This window comes from Choristoneura fumiferana, chromosome 15, assembly GCF_025370935.1.
Source record: "Choristoneura fumiferana chromosome 15, NRCan_CFum_1, whole genome shotgun sequence".
Classification (NCBI taxonomy): Eukaryota; Metazoa; Arthropoda; class Insecta; order Lepidoptera; family Tortricidae; genus Choristoneura; species Choristoneura fumiferana.
In genome coordinates, this window is record NC_133486.1 from 4,187,750 (window position 1) to 4,210,871 (window position 23,122).

Here is a 23,122-nt window from a genome sequence, read left to right on the forward strand (position 1 = left end):
GTTACGCAAAGGTAATCTATAAACTAAAACGAGTTACCTTAATTAGATGCTTGGTGGTTACCAAGTAGTAAGGTTTCTTGTTTTGGTTCAATAATTAAATAATTGTTTTTTGTTTTTTTTTTTTTTCAATTTTAGGTTAGCTATAGTTTTAATAAAGAAAAGACTATTTAGAGTGCTTAGAAATGTAATTCTTAATATTTACATAATGATAATTTTATCTTAGCCGTGTTAAGTAATAAATAATTTAATAATATTAATACTTCTTAGTATGTAAGTTAGATATATTTTGTAATGTAATAAAATTAAACTATTATTTGTTCTATTCTGTTGCTGTTTCTACCGAACTGTGCGATGACGGGCCGACCGCTCAATATCGTTCCGTTGATTTCATGCACAGCTTGTATGGCAACGTCTTCATCTGGAAATGAGAATAAATAGTTTGTAACGAAAAGTTGTTTTTATTAACTACCCAATAGAAAATAGGGGCCAAATGAGTTTTTTTTTAGTTAAAACGCTTAGACTAAATAAATATAACTCTTTATAAACATTCTTTGTTTAAAAATGGTTACTGTTGTAACATAAAAATACAAATACTTTTCACTAAGTTAAATGTATTCAGATAAAAACTCAAGCATTCCCTATCACCCTGTTAAAATCAGATCAGTAGTTTTAGAGAAAATCATGAACACAAATGTATGTCTACATATAATTATATACATGTCACACGAGTCCAACAGACAGAATCTACTTTCTGAAGTCAGTTAACCCTTTACCAGGGGAAGGGATATATTCCTCCCACATCTTATATCGGTTACCGTAGTCAGGTTTTAACTCCAAACCTCCTACAAAATATTTTGTCGATCCCTGAAAATAGTATATTATTATCTTCATTCACAACACGCTTCTAAATGGCGTAATATATCTTTGGCAGCCGTTTAGATTCACTTGAACTCTAATTTCAGTAAACTACGGAGAAATTGGAACACTCCTTAATTTCTATGAAACAGAATTACATAGATCGAACAATTTTTTGATATTTTATAGATTTTGAGTGTTGAAAGGTAATGTAATCTTAAACATTGCTAAATATTCATGCATTTTTGTGTATGACCAAAATTAGGATGTGGGTTGACATTATCCCATGGCCCGGTAAATTGTCTTGTCGTGTCATAAAAACTCGCGTAAGTAATAAAACTGTTTTTGTGTTCAACCTAGAGCGAATTCATGTACCTAGCTGTAAAATCTCCTTTTAAAGACTTTCCCTGAAGAATAAGATGTGGGAGGAATATATCCCTTCGCCTGATCAAGAATATAATAAGACAAAATCGAGTATGACAGTTAATTACTTAGACAGGCGATGGGATAACCGTAACCCACATTTTTATTTCTGGTTTAAAGGAACATCTCCGACTTTCGTAAATACATTTTTTACAAGGCGTTAAGTACGGTTGTAACAGTATATAAAGTACGTATGAAGACACGCTAGTTCTAAGGGGCCTGGTAAAGGGTTAAAAAAAGATAAATATTGTCAAACTATCGCACTCAAAGACTATCATTATCATTTTTAACCCCCGACGCAAAAAGAGGGGTGTAATAAGTTTGATCGCTATGTGTGTCTGTCTGTGGCACCGTGGCTCTTAAACGGGTGGACCGATTTGAATGCGGTTTTTTTATTTAAAAGCAGGGCTTCTAGCAATGGTTCTTAGACATGTTTTATCAAAATCGGTTCAGCCGTTTTGAGCTTTTGCTACATACATAGTTGAACATGGAGTTAATTTAACGAAATTTGAAAGCGCAGTCAATGGCGTTATTTATCCCCCATGTCTACTTTCGAGTATTCGCCGTTTTTAGGGTTCCATATCCAAAATGGCAAAAATGGAACCCTTATAGTTTCGCCATGTCTGTCTGTCTGTCCGTCCGCGGCTTTGCGTTTTTTGGGGTGTTTTTTTTTTCTCATTCAACCTTGTGTGGTATCGTTGGATAGGTCTTTTAAAACCAGCAGGGGGTTGCTAAAACGATTTTTCGATTCAGTGTTTTGTTTGCAAAATATTCAACTTTAAAGTGCAAATTTTCATTAAATTCGAGCGCTCTAAAATGTAAATAAAGCGGCGGGTGGAAAAATTTGAAAAAATTCAAGATGGTAGTAAATATATCAAACTTACAAGGAAAACTAACGGTTAAGTTTTATGTATGTATATATGTAAATTCTTTATTGTACAAAATAAGAAAACAAACAATTTATCTTAAAAACCAAACTTATTTATATTGTTATATGCACTTTGGGTTAGAAATGTTTATTTTATAAAGAAGTTCAGTGAAGCTCCTATCCTTGGAAAATATATCAAATGTTGTTATACCGATCATTACACACCCCTAAGAACCATCGCTAGAAACCCTAATTTCAAATTAAATTGCAGACGCGTTGCCAAGGAGGCCTAAGATGGGTCTCCTGAAGTGCCAGTAATTTGCCACCGGCTGTCTTACAATTTCACCCTGTCACAACAGTGCAAGCACTGCTGCTTCACGGCAGGATTAACGAACAAGATGGTGGTAGCAATCCGGGCAGACCTTGCACAAGGTCCTACCACCTGCAAAACCTGCCACCTGCTGTTTCGCTTGAATGCTCGTTAAAACGGTATGTTTATGTAACATTCGCTAGAATGCTCATTAGAAATTAATTCTCCAGTTTTATAAGCACCTAAATAGTCAAAATACACTAAAACTAGATAAAATAATAAAAAGAGGGTAGAATTGAACTTACTTTGAAACGCAACAAAAGCCTGCCCTCTCATCCGACCGTTCATCAATCTGATGTCAACAGGGCCGCCGTTATCCAGTATAAACTGATTAAATAGGAGGGAGAGCTGATCCTGTGATACTGCTGGTGCGATGTTCTTGAGGTAAAGTACCTGACAAAAAGAAAATTTGAGTAATGGTGATTTAAAAACCACTACAATTGGGCAGATTTCTGGGTAAAAGAAAATCTATTGAATCAGACAGATTATGAGAAAATTTTGGATACAATAGTACATTGTGCAAAGGGGCGTAAGAAGGGGATTACTAACGAGAGTCTATTAGCCCGGCGTCGGGCTTCTAATGACTCGAGTATGTAATCCCCCTACGGCCCGTGATACACACAAAGATTTTCATTTTTTATTGCAAACAATTTGATTTTAAAAATATAAAAATAACGAAGTTACATGATGAGTGGAAAATTTTTATGGTGTAAAATTATATTAAATTAAAGCTAAGTTTTAAAGATGTAAATAAAACGTTGGCTGACTTGAAACCTCTTTAGTATGACGTACCTACTTACTTTAAATAACTAAAGTCATAACTCCCTTGAGAAGAAAACTACGTAAATCCATAATTCCCGCGGGAACGTTTGAGGCCATTGTCCTTCAGTATACAGGCATGGAATAACAGCATTGACGAGCAAGTGGCATGAAAGTTGTTTTGTGATTCCAACAAAAAATGACAAATATGGTAGCGGCTACACGCTAATTCTGGCGTCAGTCCATCATTCTGGTCAAACTCTGACCAGCGCCGGGATGATGAATGATAAGCTTTTATTTAACCTGCCCTGTTCATGTTGTTACCCAACAACTGATTGTAACAGTTCACGCAAAGACAAAAATTCCTTATCTAAAGACGTACCTAAAGTTGCCTTGTCAATGGCATGTCACAACCATGGTTGCCAAAGCCTTAAAGCACTAGATTTTGTCAAGCAAACCATGACTGTGCAACAATGTTTTTTACAAAATACCACTTGTACAAAATTTGTTAATGACATGTTTGTTGTGAATCCCACTAATATTATAAATGTGAAAGTTTGTAAGTCTTTACTCCATCACGTAAAAACCGTTGAACCGATTTAGATGAAATTCGGTACACAGATTGTTTAGAGTCCCGGGGAAGGACATAGGATAGTTTTTATCTCAGGATATTGCATAGTTCCCACGGGATAGCGATAAACGAATTTTAGTATATTTAATATACTTTGTCATTAATAAATAACAGATGAGGGTATATATTTACTTACACAGTCAAAACCGTTTATAATGACATTGCAGGGACACTTATTTAAATATATAAGGTTACTTTGGGACCTTTTGATTGTTACGCCCAATATGTTCTGCCCAATATGTGTCTTTGCTGAGTGAGTTTTGACTGTACCTACTATATTAGACTTTAACAAATTATAAGTAAGTTCTGCCTACCTTCGATGGTACCCCCGGTTCATAATCCTTAAATCGTTCTATCTTTTTTATGTCATCAATACACATCTTGGTGCCCTCCAATAGCTGCTCCTCTGCTGCATTGACCGGCATCACAATGTCTACGGCCTCATATTGTTGATTTTGAACCTGCTGTTCTCTTCTAACTGGCTTTAATCTAACAATTTTATTATTTCTAATAGTATACATCGTCCTGTCCTTAGGACCTATTCGGCTACGAGGTATTTTAGCTCTTTTAGTGGCATCTCGTACGTCCCAAAGACTGCCAGGCTTTGCTTCTTTGTTTACCGGTACCCCACCAATGTCTATACTTTTGGAAAGTATTCTTTCTTTTCTTCTCACAAGCCGTCTCAGAATTTTCCGTCGTTTTGTTATAGGTAATTTTTTGTCTTTTAAATGGCCAAACATATTGTCCTCTAATTCTTTTAATTCATTCATTGGATGACCATCTGGATAAAATTTTACATTATTCTTCTGTACTGTTTGCAACGCTTGTGGTTTATCTGATTTTGATGTGCTTGGTTCTGTTTCACATTGGTTTGAGCTGGAAAAAACAAAATAAGATAATATGACATTTAACACTGGTAATATAATACTTTATTTTATGAGGTATATAATGATTTTTGCAGCTATAGAGAAAACAGGAAATACTACTATAATTCACTAGAATAGAGTTTTAAATTACTTTATTCACAGATGGGAGAACAGCAGTTCTTAGCTTGTCATGGCCTTCTGCATTAATTCCAGAACCATCTATTATAAAGTGTAGTGTAGTCTGTAATTTATAACTTCTACCCTCATTCCGACAAGTCAATAGTCATTATAAAGAACTATTAGTAGAAGGTAGAAGGAAAACAGTCATATACATAGGTATTAATTTATATTTCATTGAAATGAAGGTGCAACAGATTTTTTTTAGAAGAGTCTTTAAAATGGCTTTACGCCAGTATGGAAGAGTTTTAACATGTGTAGCACAAAAACTCACCAGCTGCAAACTATTTTAACATTTAATTAATGGCAACAAATTATCATGTTTCATTATTCATTCCAGGTAATTACAGGACATACTTTTACCTCCTGGGGTTCAAAGTGATCATACTAGTACATAATATTGTTAGCAATAGAATTTACGTCTTTTGAAAAAGGAATAAAGTGTAATTTTCTCTGTATCTTTCAAATTAACAAAAAAATAAATTCAACTTTATCTATGAGACATTAACATCCACTTGCAGGCTTTTTAATCTAGGTTTAAGTGTCCTTATTTCTATGAAAATTTTTGTTTATGGTGGGTCGCAGGAGGTTAACCTCACCTGTCACAAGTTCAATTTTTTTTATCATATTTGGGCGAAAATTTTGAGCATCTGGGCTCCCAGCCTATGGGCCCATGTTTCTACAGAAAATTATTTAATATATACTTTTTATTAATATTATTTTAGTCATACATCATCTTTCCCAGCCTATATACGTCCCACTGCTGGGCACAGGCCTCCTCATCATAATAAAAAAATAACTAAGATCTTTAATAACTACAATACTTTCATGTCACACTCAGATTGGTCTAGTCAGCTACAAAAAACGTAGTACACAGGCAATACGAATAAATTCGTCTGAAACAGACACAAAGGCCTAAACGAATGAATACAACACTTTAAGAAGATACATACCTGGCAGATTTATTCCGGAATTCATTTATTTTTTTATTTATAATGTCCAATCTATCAGTCAACACACTGGACTCTATGTGCCGGTGTAGGTCCAGCCGTCCCGCAACGTCGTCCTGGTATAGTTTCACCTCTTCATTCGTTAAACCTACTTTTTTGAACCATTCCAAATTTTGCACTGTCTCTTCTGCTGTTTTGAATTCTTCAAGTGTAGATATTCCATATTTTGTGAACGGTAAAACTTCGGACGTCTTTTCAAACTCTTTCGGCAGTTCGGAGCTGAAATAAGCGAAATTGTAGTCGATGTTGGTTGTTTAGTAACGATAATAAAATACCACGGGGGTCTCTTTACGTACCACATCTTGTATACCCTTTACTGCTGGGTAGTGACTCTATCAGCGATCGGAGACAATGATAATATTTAAATCAAAATGTAAAATACTGAGTAATGCTCAGCATTTCGTAGGTAAACAAGGAAATATGGAAAATTTTAATATTTCATTCAATTCACAAACACTACATGAGCACAACACTGCCAAACGTATAGTGTTGGTATAGTGATTACTTGCTCAGTGAACACTGCTAAACATTCACAGACAGTACAGACAGAGTAGAATGCATGCAATGAACGCACAGCACAATGCACACAAACCAGTAGAGCTACTACGAAACTCGAAGTTCGTATCATACCATCCCTCTCGCTCTCGTATTGAATAGCATAAGTGCCAGAAGGACCGCACGACACGAACTTCGAGATTCGAGTTTTGGTAGTAGCCCTGCAGAGACTGCAAACTTGCAAAGCAAACTAGGGATGGGCGGTTTCGGTTCGATTAATCGAAAATCGATTAATCGACGGCAAATGTAAAATAAATAATCGATTATACTTTAATGACGATTTAATCGCTTATTTCGTAGCAATAATCGTTTTTTTTTTTTTATTCCGGTCAAGAATTTTGGCAATATTTTGAGCTTAGACAAAAACTTATTTTTATTATATATATATATATATATATATATATATATATTTATTTATTTATTTTTATTATTATTATTACACACAAATGTTGCCACAGTTACACCACTGCTATAATATCGAAAATATATATCAGAAAAATTATCAATATTAGAAAAAAACTCAATATGAAGTAACCTTTTAATTGAAAGATTTCGAAAAAAAATTGAACCTCGGTAAGGACGCCATCTGCCATTTTGTATTATTGACATTTCATATATGACTTAAAGCTACTGTTATACATGCTCGCTACTAGCATGCTTATAAGCATGCCACTAATGAGCATGCTCATGGACTATTTACATTTGCTAGCAATAAGCGTGCTAGTTTTGAGTATGCTCCTAAATAAGGTATGCTCAAAACAAACACTTCGATACACATACCTTTTGATAGCATGCTTCTGTCAGTTCAATGTCAGTGATGCCACGGCAATTACCGTATTCTACGGCTTTCAAGCCAAAAATCTCAAAATCCAGGCTTCAACCCTGTGGCCGTTACGGCTTTTCGCAAATTCAATGGTAGTAAATTAATTTATTTTTAATATCACTTAGTATTTTTTTTGCATGCAACTCTCGTGGCACTACCAATACTATAATTTGCTTATTACCTTTCCCTCTTCCACCCCCGCATCAACTAGCATGCTCGAAAATAGCAGGGCCTGCTATTAGAGTAGAGAGCATGCCACTAAAAAGCATGCTTGATAGTAGCATGTCCTGTTCAAACATGCTAATAGGTAGCATTTGCTCGATAGTAGCATGCTCTCGTGCTACTAACGACCATGTGTAACAGTGGCTTAACTGCCATCGGCTTGCTTGGAACTATTTCCGTTATTGTGAAAGTTTGTTTATATGGTTGAAACCATAAATAAAGGCGCGGCTTAAAGGGTTACCAGGGTTCAACGAAATTAAATAGTGATGTAGCCGATATCGATATTCAGTGTTGATTCGACTAAATGATTTGCTAAGTGGCTCCAACTTTAAAAAATAAATTTAATGTGTGGTCAGATCTAATAATAAAATTGTCAAAATAAATACAAATTTTGAATCGATTTTTGATACGATTTTTGTGAGATCGATTCAAGAGCATGCGATCCGATCCGTGAATCGTTTCAGAGGTTTACGATCCATAACGATTCAAAAAATCGATTCAAAGATAAAAATCGACGAATGCCCCGCACCGCGCACCGCCTTCCGCTCACATGCCAATCGCGACTCATTACCGGGGACAAAATGGCGTCATTTGTGGAGAGAATGATGAAACTATTACCTCGATTAGCGCACTTGGTGACGGCAATGATATATGCGCATTATAATATAGATAAAGCGAGTTTAAGGTGAGGCCAGTCAAAACAATAAATAAATGAAATAACTGTCGTTGGTTTGCACTTCTTTAAAGTAAAATATTAAACTAATTCGATAATGTCACCGCAAGTAATGGATAAATACTACTAGAAGCCAAAGCCCTAATGGTTTTTTAATATCGACACGAACGAACAACACTACCCTGCAGGGCTACTACGATACTCGAAGTTCGTGTCGTGCGGTCCCTCTGACACTTATACTGTTTAATAGGAGAGCGAGAGAGACGGTACGATACGAACATCGAGTTTCGAGTTTCGTAGTAGCCCTGCTGACTCTGGCAACACTTGCGTAAAATGAGTTGTCAATCTAGTCATCTAGTCTCACCATGGTCTCACTCACCACTTGCTCACCTCACCACAGAACAACAATAACAATTTATTCTTCTGAGATTCAGTTTCAAGTATAGTTCGCCTAATATATATTGGACTCGATTCGAGACTCGAGTACAGTACCTATACAAATTCCTTCCTTGGTCTTCTGGTCTTGTTCTTGTTTTGTTCCTCAGTGATACCCAAAGAGTAAGTGATACCGTGATAGGCGTGATACGTAGTATCTGTAAATAGCCTGTGTAAATTGCATAATTTATATCGTAAATAAAAATATTATCTTTTCTTTGTGGTTGGACTAGGGCCTATAGTAACTAACTAGGCAATGCGCTTTGTGTCAATTTAGTGTTGATTGTGTTATTGTGTCCGTGTGATGTCATAAATACTAATTAAAAACTGTAACCTTGGTGTTGCCTCGGTGTGTATTGTAATACGTAGTACGAGATACAGCGCGAGAAAGAAGTATAAATTTGGAAATTGATTTGAGTATCGTGTGACAATGAATTCGTGGGGGAATGAACATTTCGGAATGCACCCAAACATGATGGGCATGCCACCAATGAATCCTATGATGCAGAATATAATGCATCCCCCTCTACTCCCGCCTCCCATAATGCAAAATATGATGGATATGCCTATGCCCAATAATAATATGGGTCAAATGGCTCCCATTGGCCCGCAATTGCCTCCTGAGGGGATGCCGCCGCAGCCAGAGGTTCAGGATCCCAGTGTGGAGTCTACGGAGGTGCAAGTGATCGAAGATCAGGAGGCTCAGCAGGGGACGTCCAGGCAGGCCCAGGATGGAACAAGAAGCAGAGACTCCAGGAATAACAGAGATCGCGACAGAGGTAAGACATTACATGAGTACAAAGGTACTACTCTGTTTCTCACTAAAGAGTGTCTTTCTTTGTTCTCTTTTTGTAATCTTTCTTCACAGACAAAGTTGCTTGTTATTTGTCGTAACATAATAATATTGTATTAGGTATAGGTATAGGTATTAGTGGGCTGTTTTCCGCAACTCGACGTCTAAGTGCGCCTATTATGCGTGATTAGGCTGTAGGCACTATTCATGCCAGCCTAGCTCCTGGAGGAAGCCTAGCAGACCCTTCACATTGCCGGCGACTTCCTGCAGTGACCCCGGTGATCCGAGGTGCAGTGCCCTGTAGTTTGCCACACCAGAGCATTCCAGAAGGATGTGAGTGGCTGTCTCTTCTGCCTCCATGCATGCTCTGCCCAGGGGGCTGTCTGTAACACCTAGATTATGTAAGTGCTTGTTTAGCAAAGCGTGACCAACCAGCAGTCGAAGTTGATCCCTCCTAAGTCCGCGAAGCTTGCGGGACAATCCGGGGTTGATCGTCGGGTGGGCTTCTCTATAAATATTGTATTATAAATGAGTGAATTATTTTCATGCTGCTTTAATTGGTTCATTTATATTATAATGCAAGTCTCTTCGTCTCATAATATAAGGTGAAAGTTTTTTTAACCTTGTGAGTCTTCAGATACTTTATAAAAAAGAAATTAGCAGTAAGAATAACTGCCGAATATACTTGCACAAATTGTTCTCAATAAAAAATTAAAAATACATAATATTTTGAAACTATTTTAGATAATTTTTTAAATAATGAAACAAATTCTTCCCGACAGACAGGATTTGCACCCAAGGCAAAGCAAAGGCAAGGTTGCTTGTGCAAGGTCCGCCCGGATTGCTACCACTATCTTGCTCGCTAATCCTGCCATGAAGCAGCAGTGCTTGCACTGTTGTGTTTCGGCGTGGAGAGTAAGACAGCCGGTGAAATTACTGGCACTTGAGGTATACCATCTTAGGCCTCTAGGTTGCCAACGCATCTGCAATACCCCTGGTGTTACAGGTGCCTATGGGCGGTGGTGATCTCTAACCATCAGGAGACCCACTTGCTTGTTTGCCATCCAGTCGAATAAAATAAAAAAGACAAAGGTCTGTTAAAAAAAGTTGGGACATGCTAAGATTTCGATAAATAATACTAAATGGGCAATGCTATGAAGATGATACTAAAATGACAGTATAAGAATTCTTTACACAACTGACTACAAATGGAAATGTTTTTCAGACAACCGTCAAGGTCGTTCCGGTCGCCGAACCAGATCACGCGAGCGCCGTGACAGAAACGAACGAGTGGGCACCAGCAGAATGGGCGACAGGCCTGATAACAACCAGCAGAACCGCATGGATAGACCGGACAGGAGCCGGCATGACCGTCGGGACAGGAGGTCCAAGTGGGACAACAATGACAAAGCCAGCACGTCTGATAAGGGTGGGAACATGGGAATGGCCATCAACATGATGATGCCAGGTGAGGAGGATGCTGCACAAAAATATGCTCTTGTTGTTGCATTTTTTACTAGCAGCTGAAGTTGTAGAAAGTATGTCTAGCTTGATGACAGATTTGTGTGTAGATATTTTTATGCTGATTGGTAGATTTGCTCCTACTATCACTGCTATTTTGTAATTGGACTATTCAAAATACATTATTGACAGTGGCATTGTGTGGGTGGCAGCGGTCCAGGCCCCTTCCACCAATCTTACTAATCCTACTTCCTACTAATATTATAATGTGAAAGTTTGTGAGTGAGTGAGTATGTTTGTTACTTCTTCACGCTGTGTGCACGCTACCCGTGTGGTGTCGAGTTAGAATAACACCTCTCCATTTCTTCCATGGATGTCGTAAGAGGCGACTGAGGACATAGGTTAAGGTACACCGTAGGCGACAGGCTAGCAACCTGTCACTATTGTACCGTTTTTGTCAAACTTAAAACCTAAAATTGCTAAAAGTGGCTCCGAAGCGGTAACGTTTCGTGTGCTCTGCCTACCCCATTTGGGAATACAGGCGTGATTTTTATGTATGTATGTATTCTTCACGCTGAAACGGCTGGACGGATTTGGATGAAATTTGGCAAAAAGTTAGTTTATAACCTGGATTAAAACATAGGATACTTTTTATCCCTATATTCCCACAGGATAGGGATAAAATCTTGAAAATTCAACCACATGGTTTAGTCTTGTTGGACAGTTGTTCTCAACACAACCTCAATGAAAACCACAATATGGGAATTCCCAGGGGAATTTTTATAAAATCCCGGAATTTCAATTATACCTGATCGAATAGTTTACGCGTGCGAAGCCGCGGGTAAACTCTAGTGTGACAATATATAGTCAGTGATTCTTATCACTGTTACCATCACTATCTTCATTGTTACTTTCATGGGCTATTTTCAAAATATGTGTATGTTAACAACAAAACACAACAGCAAAAAAAGAAAAAAAATGTATTAAAAATGAAATTTGTAGCAAAACTTTATTTAAATAAACACATCTTTAATTAAATTAAATAAATACTTAACAGTTATTAATTGGATTGCAGGTGTGTCAGGTACCATGATGCCTTTTGGCATGATGCAAAATCAGCCCAACCAAATGGAAATGCAATCCATGCAAAATATGCCGGGAATGCCTGGCATGATGCCCGGAATGATGAATCCGATGGTGGACCAAAACATGTTCATGATGAACCAGCAGATGATGCCAATGATGAACCAAGCAATCTACTGCAGCACCGTCGTTCTGTTACCTCCAATACCAGGTGTTTCCGTGCCAAACCGAAGAGAAAGACCGCCTGGCTGTCGAACCATCTTTGTAGGAGGTGTACCGAATGATGTCAAGGAAGATGTTCTCACAGAAATATTTCAACGTTTCGGAAACGTGTGTGATATCAAGTTGCACAGACAGGGGGTGTGTCACATCAGATTTGAGAAGCAAGAGAATGTCGAACAGAGCTTCTTCATATCTGGATATCGGTTCAAGTATCATAACCAAGGTGACAATGAAGCCACTGCTTTATTCATTGACTATGCTTTGGTAAGTAAAGTTCATATTTATTTCATATTTACTTGCTTGTAAATGTGTATTTATAAAAGTAAAATACCTATGTTTATCTAGCATGCATAGTACAAGTTTTGCTTAGTTTGGGTGTAAGCAGTCCCTATATATTTATTTATTTAAATTTCTATGGTTGCTTTGTGTTATATCAAATTTTGTATTTCAGAACCGCGACGACTACACTGAGTATGAACGTGCCAAGCGCAGCAAACGAGAACCGACGCCGCCGCGTATAGAACCCATGACCCCGATCGCGCTCCAAAGCATCACCGAAAAAGTGAAGAGTGATGACCAGTTTGCTGAGGCTGCTCCTGTGAGTAACTATTCTATTAATCTGGGGGCACGGCAGTGCCCCCGCCAAGTCGATCAAAACAAAAACAAAGGCACGGCCGTACCATACTTTTCTCAAAGCCATTCAGGCTATTTTCAACATATTATTGTTAGCATAATTGTACTATTTCCTGATGAAATCTAATGTTGATACATCTGATTTATTTGTGAAAATTATGCACACTTACCTGTCTTTTACATACATATTTTCTGTTGGTTTCTTAATTCTTCTGCATAGATAGGGTGATGTGATAGTCAATTTAGAAAGAAACATAAGGAAAACAAACTAAGTTTTTTTTAAAGTGATGAACTTTTATTTGCGTTTGAACAAATCGCAATAATAAATGGTTGTATACATATTGTTTCAGACTCTTGTTGGTTGGCTGGAGCGCGGGGAATGTAATAAGAAGAACGCAAACACCTTTTACTCGCTCATACAAGCCAGCAACAACCAGATCCGTAGGCTCTTCAACGTGAAAATGGTCCTTGATGAAGAATACCACACTGTAAAAGTTTCCATGAAGGAAAAATTCGCCCATGTCCTGCTGCAATGTAAGTCCTGTTGTATAAGAGCTGAAGGTCTGGCATGGTGCGTTGTCTTAAGATATTTTTCGAAAATAGTCGTGTCGCGAAACCGTGCCGGACCTTCTTATTTTTAAGCAGCCGCGGCTGTCCGTTCCTGAGGCAGTGGATTGACGTCACTGTTTGTTTGGGATGAGGCGATTACGACAGCATGTGGAATACATCTGCTTTGGACATGTAGGTAGGTAGATAGCCTCTGTTTTAACTGACGCAGGACTAGTATTTTGTAGATTTATGCTGTCTGAGGAGTTTCTGCAACAGCTTACGAAAAGGTAAGAAATATATTAAATTTAGTTCATTCACCTATGACAAAACCTCAAAGTTTTTTGAAAATCATTTGCGTAAAGGTGTGCAGTCAAACGATTCCCAATCATATGGTTCATAATTAATCAATTGATCCCATAGCTTTTCGTATAACAGCCTCTTTTAGGATAGGACTATGCTTGGTAGTATGTCTGGGAGCAACGCTGCGTGAATTGGTGGCGATACAACTTGGTCTACATACGTAGAAGACACACACAGACTACATTCCACTATACCTTGGGCCACCGGATTCACTCCAGGAAGTCACCGGTCACCTGAACAGTCTGCTAGGCTACCTACAGGAGCTAGGCTGGCATGAATAGTGCCTACAGCCAATCAGGTAATAAGAAGACAGCGATTAGCTTTGCAGAAACTTTCTCAGATATCGGATCTCAATCTTCTCAACACCAATCGCTTTACTATTAAAGGTGGTTGTTGAGATATTTTTGAATTTCTTGGCTCTACCTGCACTTGAATTTTTATAGGTACTTCTAATCTAAAATAGGCTTTGAAATGTTGAAAGCAGTCTTGCGTCAGTTAAAATATCACTGGTATCGACTCGGCGTGAAGCTGGCTTTAAAAAAAAGCTAGTTCAACTGAAGCGACTTAGCACCTCCGAGATTGACAGTCCAGGCGCGGTCAAAACTGTTGGTTACAAGAAAGCTCTATTTTTGAGAGGTTTATCATATGTTCGAGTACGGTTTGATTCGGTTCTCCCTATTTCGGACACCCACTATTTTGTCACCCAGGAGGTGCTAGGTCGTTAACGCGCTCCTAAGTCTGATAGTTCGGATGCAAGCGGCGAGACGTCCACGGGTAGCTACCATCGCTCTGCGTTCCTGATAAACACGGTGACTGCAAATGGACATGGAGTTTTATACAAACTTTGAATTGCTCGAGTTATCGGTGGGTAGTTGATCATGTCCTATAACCTAAGCATGTATGAGATGTTATAGTGTTTGGAAACTAAATGGCTGCAAAGAAAGCTTGCTAAAACGAGTTTAATAAGACTTATTTCGGTTATTAAGTTTTCAAGCACGCAAGAATGAAAGAAAGTGAAAGAGTAAGTTTAGGACTATATTTGATCCCAAAGCACCTTAAAATATGGTGACGATCCGGTGGCACTAAAACCTACCGCTTCGGGCAGCAAAGATCTGTGTTGCGGAATTGTGTAAGTATATAAGTGTAAGATAATGAAGTTGACGGATTTGAATAAATAAAGAATAAATAAATAAAAAAATGTTAGGTACTGACTACAGCATAGGCACGTTCATAGGATGATTTGTTTAAGTACTAGATGAGTGTGGTGGTTTAATATTTATTTTGGCGTCTATTGAGAACTTGGAATCCAATCTTTATTATGATATGAACATAAATATCTAGTTAAATTACTCATTTATTGAATGGGCTGGTTTGTCAACTTCGTTTTCTTCCCAATCAAACGTGACCTTTTTAACTCCAATCGCTACTAGTAATACCAAATACTAATATCGTTGGTGTTGAAAAGGCCAAACTTTATTTAGATAACTGCTCCAGTTTCTGCCGATATCGGAGAACGTCGTGATGGAAAAACCTGCCGCCTTCTACAATATGTTCACTAACACTAAATTTAGCGTTAATTTTGTTTGATGAGGGCAAATATTCTACGTTGTCCGATAAGCTACAACTATCTTACTAATACAGACATTAATTTCAAGAAGACTTAAGAGATAAGCACGTTGCAACAGGATACAGTTCCTGTCTCATAAAATGAACTCCGGATTCTTCGATTAATCGACGAGATGTATGCGACGAGGAAACACCTAATCAGGTACATTGCTTGGCCGGTTATACATCAGTGATCGCGCTACTGCTTCGTCGGTCTTTTAGCGCCGTATCTGCTCTGCATCCAGGCGACTACATTCCTTCGTTCTACTATTGCACAGAGTTCTTTTATGTGACGGGAATTGTAAAAATAGTCTAGTCTGATCGAGCGGCCAACGTAGAATGATAAAAGTCGTGGCGGAGCATAGACGAATTAGAAGGTGAAACAACGTTCATTAGAAAAGGCGGTTACACACTGCTAATTGAAATTTCCTTACCATATTTAAAAGTCTACGCTACGCCTCTGACAGTGCCTGATTCAAACCTCTGTATCGAATGTTATATTCATTTACGTCAAAAAGTAAAGATACTGGCGCGCTTAGGAATATTAGTGTCTTTAGCTTCACACACAAATCCAAACTGAGATGGCCTGATGGATATAACAGTTGCGTGAGCAAGACGACGGTGTTTCGCTGTGTTAGCTGATCATCGAGCTCTCTCCGGAGTACAGACCTTCAGAGCGGTTTCGCACTACGTCCGACCGAATCCGTGAAAATACGGTCCGGAGTAGTTGTAGAACTTTGTATGGTTCCGTCATCTGATATCTCTCCAATGTAGTGCGCACAATACCATACAAAAGTTCTTTTTTTTTCTCTTTTTTTTGAGGCTTTGAACACTCCAGGTGATCATGTCAGCCTAATGGGTGCTCGCTTAGTTTTCCTACGCAAGGGACATATTAAAAAATTGGTAAATGCAAATGGCTTTGTCAGATGTTGGCTCTGAAAGCCAACAATTGACCTGGCCATTGTGCATGGGGCCCAAACCCCCAAGTACCTTCTCCTCAAGTCTGAGTTCCGAGCACATTCCAACAACAAATGGGACAAGTCATCTACCTTCCGGCAAATCTCACACAGAGGTGATACAAAAGTTCGTACGACTACCCCGGACTGTTTTTTCACGGGTTCGGATCGGACGTAGTGCGTATCCGCTCTCAGGCTCTGCGCCATATTCTGCTTTAAAGACATATATATATACAGATTGTCCCAAAACTCATCCCGCATGTTTTAGCACGCGTTTAGGATTTAGGATCTGTCTGAACACCACTTATTTTATTTTGAGAATTGTGACACTCTGTATAAAATGCTTATTAACCCCTTTTCAGGCCCTGCTCATTTAGACATGCTTACTACAAAATTAATCTTAGCTTGAACTAATTCCGTCTATTTTATAGCATATTGTATAGGGAGCAAGCCTGAAAAAGTTTTAATAAAACTCACTCATGCGGCCAGTCATCTTAACCTTTTGCTTGCGTCAATGAATAAATTGGTATTTTTTTCGCTCAAAGCGAATTGAGCTTTTCTCAAAGCAACTGCCCCTATACCAAATTAGTGACGAGTTCTCACTGTCCAAAACCAGCTTGACTCAGCTGAATGCCGTCACTAAAATGGTTTCAATACAGTCGAGCAGGTAGCGAAAATATTGTCTGCCGCGCGCCACCAACGGGTCTCCGACCACTTTAACAAGCAGCAGCGCCGTAACATCGAGATGTGGCTCAAAATGACCGAGGTACGTACCGCCGTGGCACTACATTTTACCTATAGGCATCGGCAATTTTCGTATTTCAGTTGATACTCTTTAAATCCAAGAGTAAGGTATCCTCTTTATTATTGTTTCTATTGTTACTATGTGTAGGTTTATATCCATGAACTAAAACCTTTAAGAAAAAGCGACCACACGTAGGAGAGAGCTATGCCTGTGCAACACATTTACATTTACCGCTTCCTCATAAATCAATATGTCCAACATATAGAGCCAATTATCATCTATATCACACTGGTGAAAGTGTAAGTTTCGTAGTGGTAGATGAGTGATTTTTTGCTTGCAAATATGAATGTGCCACAGACTACGCGGGGTGATGCACGTGTGGTCGCGGAGTAGCAACTCAAGATCTTAATGATTCATAAGATAATACCAATACCTAGTAGTAGTAGTAGTAGTAGTCTATGCGACACATATGATATGATAAATAACGAGTTCCACATCATATTTTGGGTTAAGTAAATTGAACAAGCGAGATGAGTGAGAGTCGAAATACGAAGGTTACCGATGGCAATTGGTAAAATAGATGTGTTATAAATTGTTGAGGCTATGTGGAACTTTGTCATAGTTACAAGCACGGGGTTGTATACCTACATCCACATTGGTTCAACAATTATGGTTCACGACCATAGATACATGATGGCGCGCCGATTTGAACGGACCCAAATAAATATAATTATATGTGGAAAACGAATGCTGTCCCAATGGGTGTACCTATTTTCAATCTATTAATTTATCCAAGTCATTAATCTGCACGTGAAAGCTTCGTTTTCCTACCCATTATTTTTGTCAAATTCAGGACGAACGTAGAAAGTTTATCTTTGTCTTGCAATTGGCTATTTAAAAAGAGGGTTAAAAACTATAAAATCAACGAACAATCCATGATGAAACCGAAGTAGTTTTTTATATTTCATAAATAGCTGAAAATCATTCAGAAGTAAAAGCCGTTATTTAAAAAGCCATTGATTTAAAAATGGTAAGTAAGGACACAGATAAACTTTCAAAGACGTTGAATTGTAGCATAATCTGTGGGTCGATCTCTGAAAATTGTTTTGGTGGTTCTACTCCTGAAAGGGGCTACTTCATCGCCGAGAAACCGCCGTGCCAGCCTCTCTCAACAAGGATTATTCGCAGTAGTTCCTTTGGTAGTACAAAAAACCAGAATTATTAGTATGACAAGAAAGGAACTAAAGAAACTACCGCGAGTAATCCGTTAACAATCGACGAGTCGACGTGACGTGACATCAGCAGTTTATGAAGACCTTTTCTCCAGGGCCTCGGATAGTAGATTAAAAAACACCTAAACGCCTTGAGAGATCGATCTGCAAAAGAAGTTCAAATCCGTGCAGCCATTCATCAAATTATATAGGTACTTAAATATTTCAAATGATGTACCTAAATATTTTTATCGAATTCATTATTCTGATGTGGTATGATTCAGAAATAATTCTTACGGAATCATGAAAAACAATCTTTATCTGACTGAAAATACTATTAGATTTCTGAATAATACCTGCCTTGTAAGGTTAAGATTACGCACCGTCTCTGTTATGGACCAAATTCTTTACAAAGTAACGTAACGAGTATGTATAGTATTTGGCTCCATAGATCAAGTAGTAGACAAACATAGTTAAAGCAAGTGCTTATTTTATATACATAAAATATTAAGTATTTGTCCCTGTCTAAACTGTCGGGTGGAAGCGAGGAGCACTTTTTGGTTACCAGATAGTGCAATTGAAATCAAAATAGCAGACACAGTCGAGTTGATGTCAAAGATCACTTTCTTACCTTGTCACTGTATGGCATCTCATAGTTTTGTATATACGTTCAAGCAGAACGTGACATCGACAAGGTAGTAAAGTGTATCTTTGAACTTGACCGTACATGGTAGCCAATAAGCAATAAGGTGGGTAGTAAAACTTCTAGAGAACTGCCAGATCAAGATGTTTCATCTAGTTCCTCTCCTTCCGCAAAGCTTCATTCTCCGCTCTAAATGATACGCTAAACAGCGTGATCTCGCAAGCGTCGTGAAACTGGATCTTCAGGACGCTACTGTTTATAAATTTCCTAAGCAGGCATCATCATGATGAAAAATATCTTACGAAAGAAGTAAAAAAAAACAAGCTGCCTATGGATCTGTTCTAAACGCTTCTACCGAAACCATCTAGCTTCACCCTTCTAGCGTCCTGGTCCCGCCCGACAGATGTTACGATAATCACGTCGTAACAAAGATAGCGGCTGAAGATTACACTTCCTCGAGCACTTTAAAAAGCGAAAATCTAAACTTCGTGTAAGAATCCAGAGAGGTCGACTGAAGTTTTGAAATTCGTTTTTTGAAGTCAACAGTACGTCGAGTGCTATGCACCAAGTCTGATGGCTTGGCTGCCACCTAAAAGTCATCCACTACAGGAAAAGTTTCCTCCAACAAACTTCAAGTTTCTTCAAATGCTTCATCGAGGGCTTACATCCGGAAGCAGCAGTCTACGATGAGGTCTAATATAGACCGTCACCGGTATGGTACTACATTTTCAGCGAGGCACCACGCAGCCGTCTACCATCGTTCGTTTGCAGCTCTACAAGCACTTGGAATGGAACGCGCAGCCTTCATTTCGACAACGTGATGAAGGAGCCTGGCAAATGCGAAGAAAGCTTCTTCCACTTCGACTACGGGATCCTGTTATCCACTCCACAACTAGACTCGTATATCTGTTAGCTTCACCCCTACTTTTACACAGCTTCATCTTGGTTGGATGCTCGGGCGCATGCGGCACAACGGAGGTTCTGCTTGCATCATAGACGGTGCTGTGCTGTATACTGACAAGAAAGGACTGATGAAAAATAACAGAAGACCTTTTGGACTGAAGGAAAAATAGTCTACGTCAACGGGTATGGTACTCCATTTCAGCGACCTCAATCAGTATTGATGCAGCAGATGAAAACGAAGATTGCTGACAACACGAGATTGGCGTATCACCCATTGCAGAAGAAGACCATGCTTCACTGCGTGTCAACTTTACCATATCACCTCATTACTTCAGCTTCTTACTCCTACGACCAATTTACTGAACATTTTGGAAGGACGAGAGTGACACCGTGCTTCTGTCGTCTGTCTTCATAAAAATCGTCGTGACGCCTTCTACGAGAGAGCGTTGGGGCTGCTCTTCACAGAAGTTCACCATCTTTTTTGGTGTGGAGAGACGTGCCAGAGCTCTCAGCAGATTCACGTTTCCATTGCTGCCCGCATAGTGGAGGGCAATATCTGTCATGTACGAGCGGAATTCTTTGATAGGTTGACAATTCTGCTGGCGACAGAGGTACCTATACCTATGTATCTCGATCGAGGTAAATCTTAGGACAGTAGTAATAAATATTCAGCTATTTCATTTATTTTCTTCTGTGAGATAATCTGTACTATGTTTTACTGATTCAAGATCACTCAAATATATTTCGTACTTAGGGTGTGAGGATAGCAAAGCATGTCATGACATGAGCCTGATCAAAAATAAACGTTCAAACTAGAAAAAACTATTAACTATATTTTTTTTATATTGGTATCGTTTGTTTATGGTCAGGTGTTAGGAGTAGGTATTGTTAATAAAAACTAACTAATATCTCTCGTTTTTCAGGAGGTGGACAACATAAAAGAAGAGTTTGAAGCTAACTTCAATGAAGAAGAGATTGACAAAATCGGAAAGAACACGGTGCCACAAGAAAAATACGATGAGCTCAAGGTAAATAATTGTAAAATAAAATAGTTTCAACTTTTTGAATTATTCGAAAGCCATATTTTTAAAATAGTTGATGATTATCAAACTTGATTCTCACAGATCAATAGGCCACAAATATTAACTCACTCATAAATAATGCAAGCAGCAACTCAAATTCTTAGTAGAAATACATACTTCTAGCGACGAGGGCTGATTAATTTTTTGCGCGACCTAATTGTAATTTTGTTTACAGCACGAGAATGAGAATCTGATGTATGAGCTGGAAGGCTACAAGAATGAGGCGCATCTAGCAAAGGATGAGGCCGAGAGAAAGTTCGAGACGTTCAAAGCTCACTTTATCGCCCAGCACAACTTGACCAACAAAACGGTAATAATCTGAAAACCTGACGCCCTTGCACGCTATGTTTTGACGTGGAAATATTTAAAGCAAATATCCCTTTCTAGTATATATTTGGAAATAGTTTCGAACAGCAGTTTTTGTTGGTCTGCTAGGTAGTCAGTCCATCATTTCCACCTTTTCTTAATATATCGTCAATATTTTCCATTTTTTCTCAAAACTGAAATACCTATTATTTTATATTTTCACAGCAGTCGTACCCGCCGCTGCCACCACCGCCGATTGCCCACATCTTGGAAGCTCCGAAACCTCTGCCTCCTCCACCAACTCCAGACGACAACAAAGTCATCACAACCGGCCCATCTGTTCCACCTTCCGAAGCCAAGCTCATCAGCATACTGACAGCATTCCTCATGGTGCACCCACTAGGTGCATCATTGGACTATTTGGTGTCCTATGTGAGGTCCATGACTCCTAATGTGACTCAAGCTACCGTGCAAGAAATATTGCAGAAGTATAGCGATGTCTTCCGGCGTGTAACTTCAGGAGTTGGAGCCAGTATTGAGCACAGATGGTGCTTTGTGACGTTTGATGTTATAAAATCTGAAGCTTAATTAAATTAGTGTCTATGTCTAGTTTAAGATAGTTTACGAGTGTAAGTTAGTTCATAGCTGTAATAAAGTATTTTAAAGTTTGGATTGACTTTTGGATGAATCCTCAAAGACGTTGAATTAATTGAGTCAGTCAAACAATCCTATCTAGAATTTTGGGGGAGGGAGGTCGATATTATAAGTATTTTTTGCCTATTCCAGTGACCGTAAACAAGAGCTCTGACCGAAAATTTATATGGATCGTCGCCCTCGCCATAATGCGGTAAATATAGGAACTAATTTATCCTCCTAACGCCCAAGTCAAATTTTTGTTTTATGAAAATGAAGTTTTATGTCACTTGTGTGAGAGTTCATTGTCAAATTACCGATAAGTCCTTTGACTTTGGGCGTTAGGAGGTTATTATGTGGACTTCAGATTTATTTTTGGTTGAGGCATTATAAAGTTATCTAAATTACACTACGAAAAAAGCTTACAAAATGTTGTTTATAGCTTTTAAGAAATATATGAAAGGTCATTGTGTAACAGGCGCCAATCTTGGTCTGGAAAGGTTTAAAATGGCTACTTTTAGACTCGTAGTAATTATTAAAATTAATTTGTTCACTGGGCATCGAGAATAACATAATTAAGTACAACTGTACAATAATGTCGGTTAAAAATAAAATTCTCCGAACTATTATTATAGCTATAAATAATTTTTATTTTCCACCTAGCAATACCAGCCCTATCTGTCAAAATCACGTCAAAATAGTAGTGTTGCCATTATTAATGCATTTGCCGTGATCTACGGCAATTTGATTATTGTTGTAAGGGGCCATCTAAAACCAATAAAATGATATAAAATGCGTGTAAAATATACGCAGTGGCGGCGCAAGACCTAAATTTAGTGTGGGCATGATACGTTTTGCGAGGCCTTTGAGCCCTTGATGGCACAACACACATTAGATGACGGATTTTTAAGGCTGCATTTCCACCAAAGACCTACCTACCTACTCATTCATTACCTACTTATCCTCGCTTCGCACAGCTTCAGTGGAAACAGCTCAGCGGAGCGACGTTATGTAAATGAAGCGCTTCTATTGCAAACACACTATTCAAATCGCGTCCGCGCAAATCTTTGGTGGAAGAAAACGCAGCCACAATAAGCAAAAAAACGAGAAATTTTCAAGGCGCGAGGCTGAAGGCCGTGGCTTAAGTCGCTTACGCCTAGCGCCGCCTCTGAATATACACACAAGATATACGTACGGTACGAGAGTGACGCTGACGCGGAATAATAAACCTGCAATTTGAAATCTTGCCATATTTTGTACATAGGCATGG

At 38.5% G+C, this 23,122-nt stretch overlaps 2 protein-coding genes across 2 annotated transcripts; one reads left to right on the top strand and one right to left on the bottom strand.

Moving 5' to 3' along the window:
- Positions 1 to 301: 301 nt before the first annotated feature.
- Positions 302 to 6,522, bottom strand: LOC141435674 (uncharacterized). Its single transcript, XM_074098415.1, has 5 exons — positions 6,256 to 6,522; positions 5,903 to 6,178; positions 4,221 to 4,782; positions 2,762 to 2,909; positions 302 to 418 (listed from the first exon to the last, which is right to left on the bottom strand). The coding sequence occupies exons 1-5, from the start codon at positions 6,258 to 6,260 to the stop codon at positions 303 to 305; spliced, it is 1,107 nt and encodes a 368-aa protein (XP_073954516.1). The 5' UTR covers positions 6,261 to 6,522; the 3' UTR covers position 302.
- Positions 6,523 to 8,581: 2,059 nt separating this feature from the next.
- Positions 8,582 to 22,486, top strand: LOC141435925 (ecto-NOX disulfide-thiol exchanger 1-like). Its single transcript, XM_074098765.1, has 9 exons — positions 8,582 to 9,446; positions 10,686 to 10,928; positions 11,997 to 12,490; positions 12,678 to 12,824; positions 13,210 to 13,393; positions 16,989 to 17,095; positions 20,755 to 20,859; positions 21,089 to 21,223; positions 21,445 to 22,486. The coding sequence occupies exons 1-9, from the start codon at positions 9,098 to 9,100 to the stop codon at positions 21,805 to 21,807; spliced, it is 2,127 nt and encodes a 708-aa protein (XP_073954866.1). The 5' UTR covers positions 8,582 to 9,097; the 3' UTR covers positions 21,808 to 22,486.
- Positions 22,487 to 23,122: the final 636 nt, after the last annotated feature.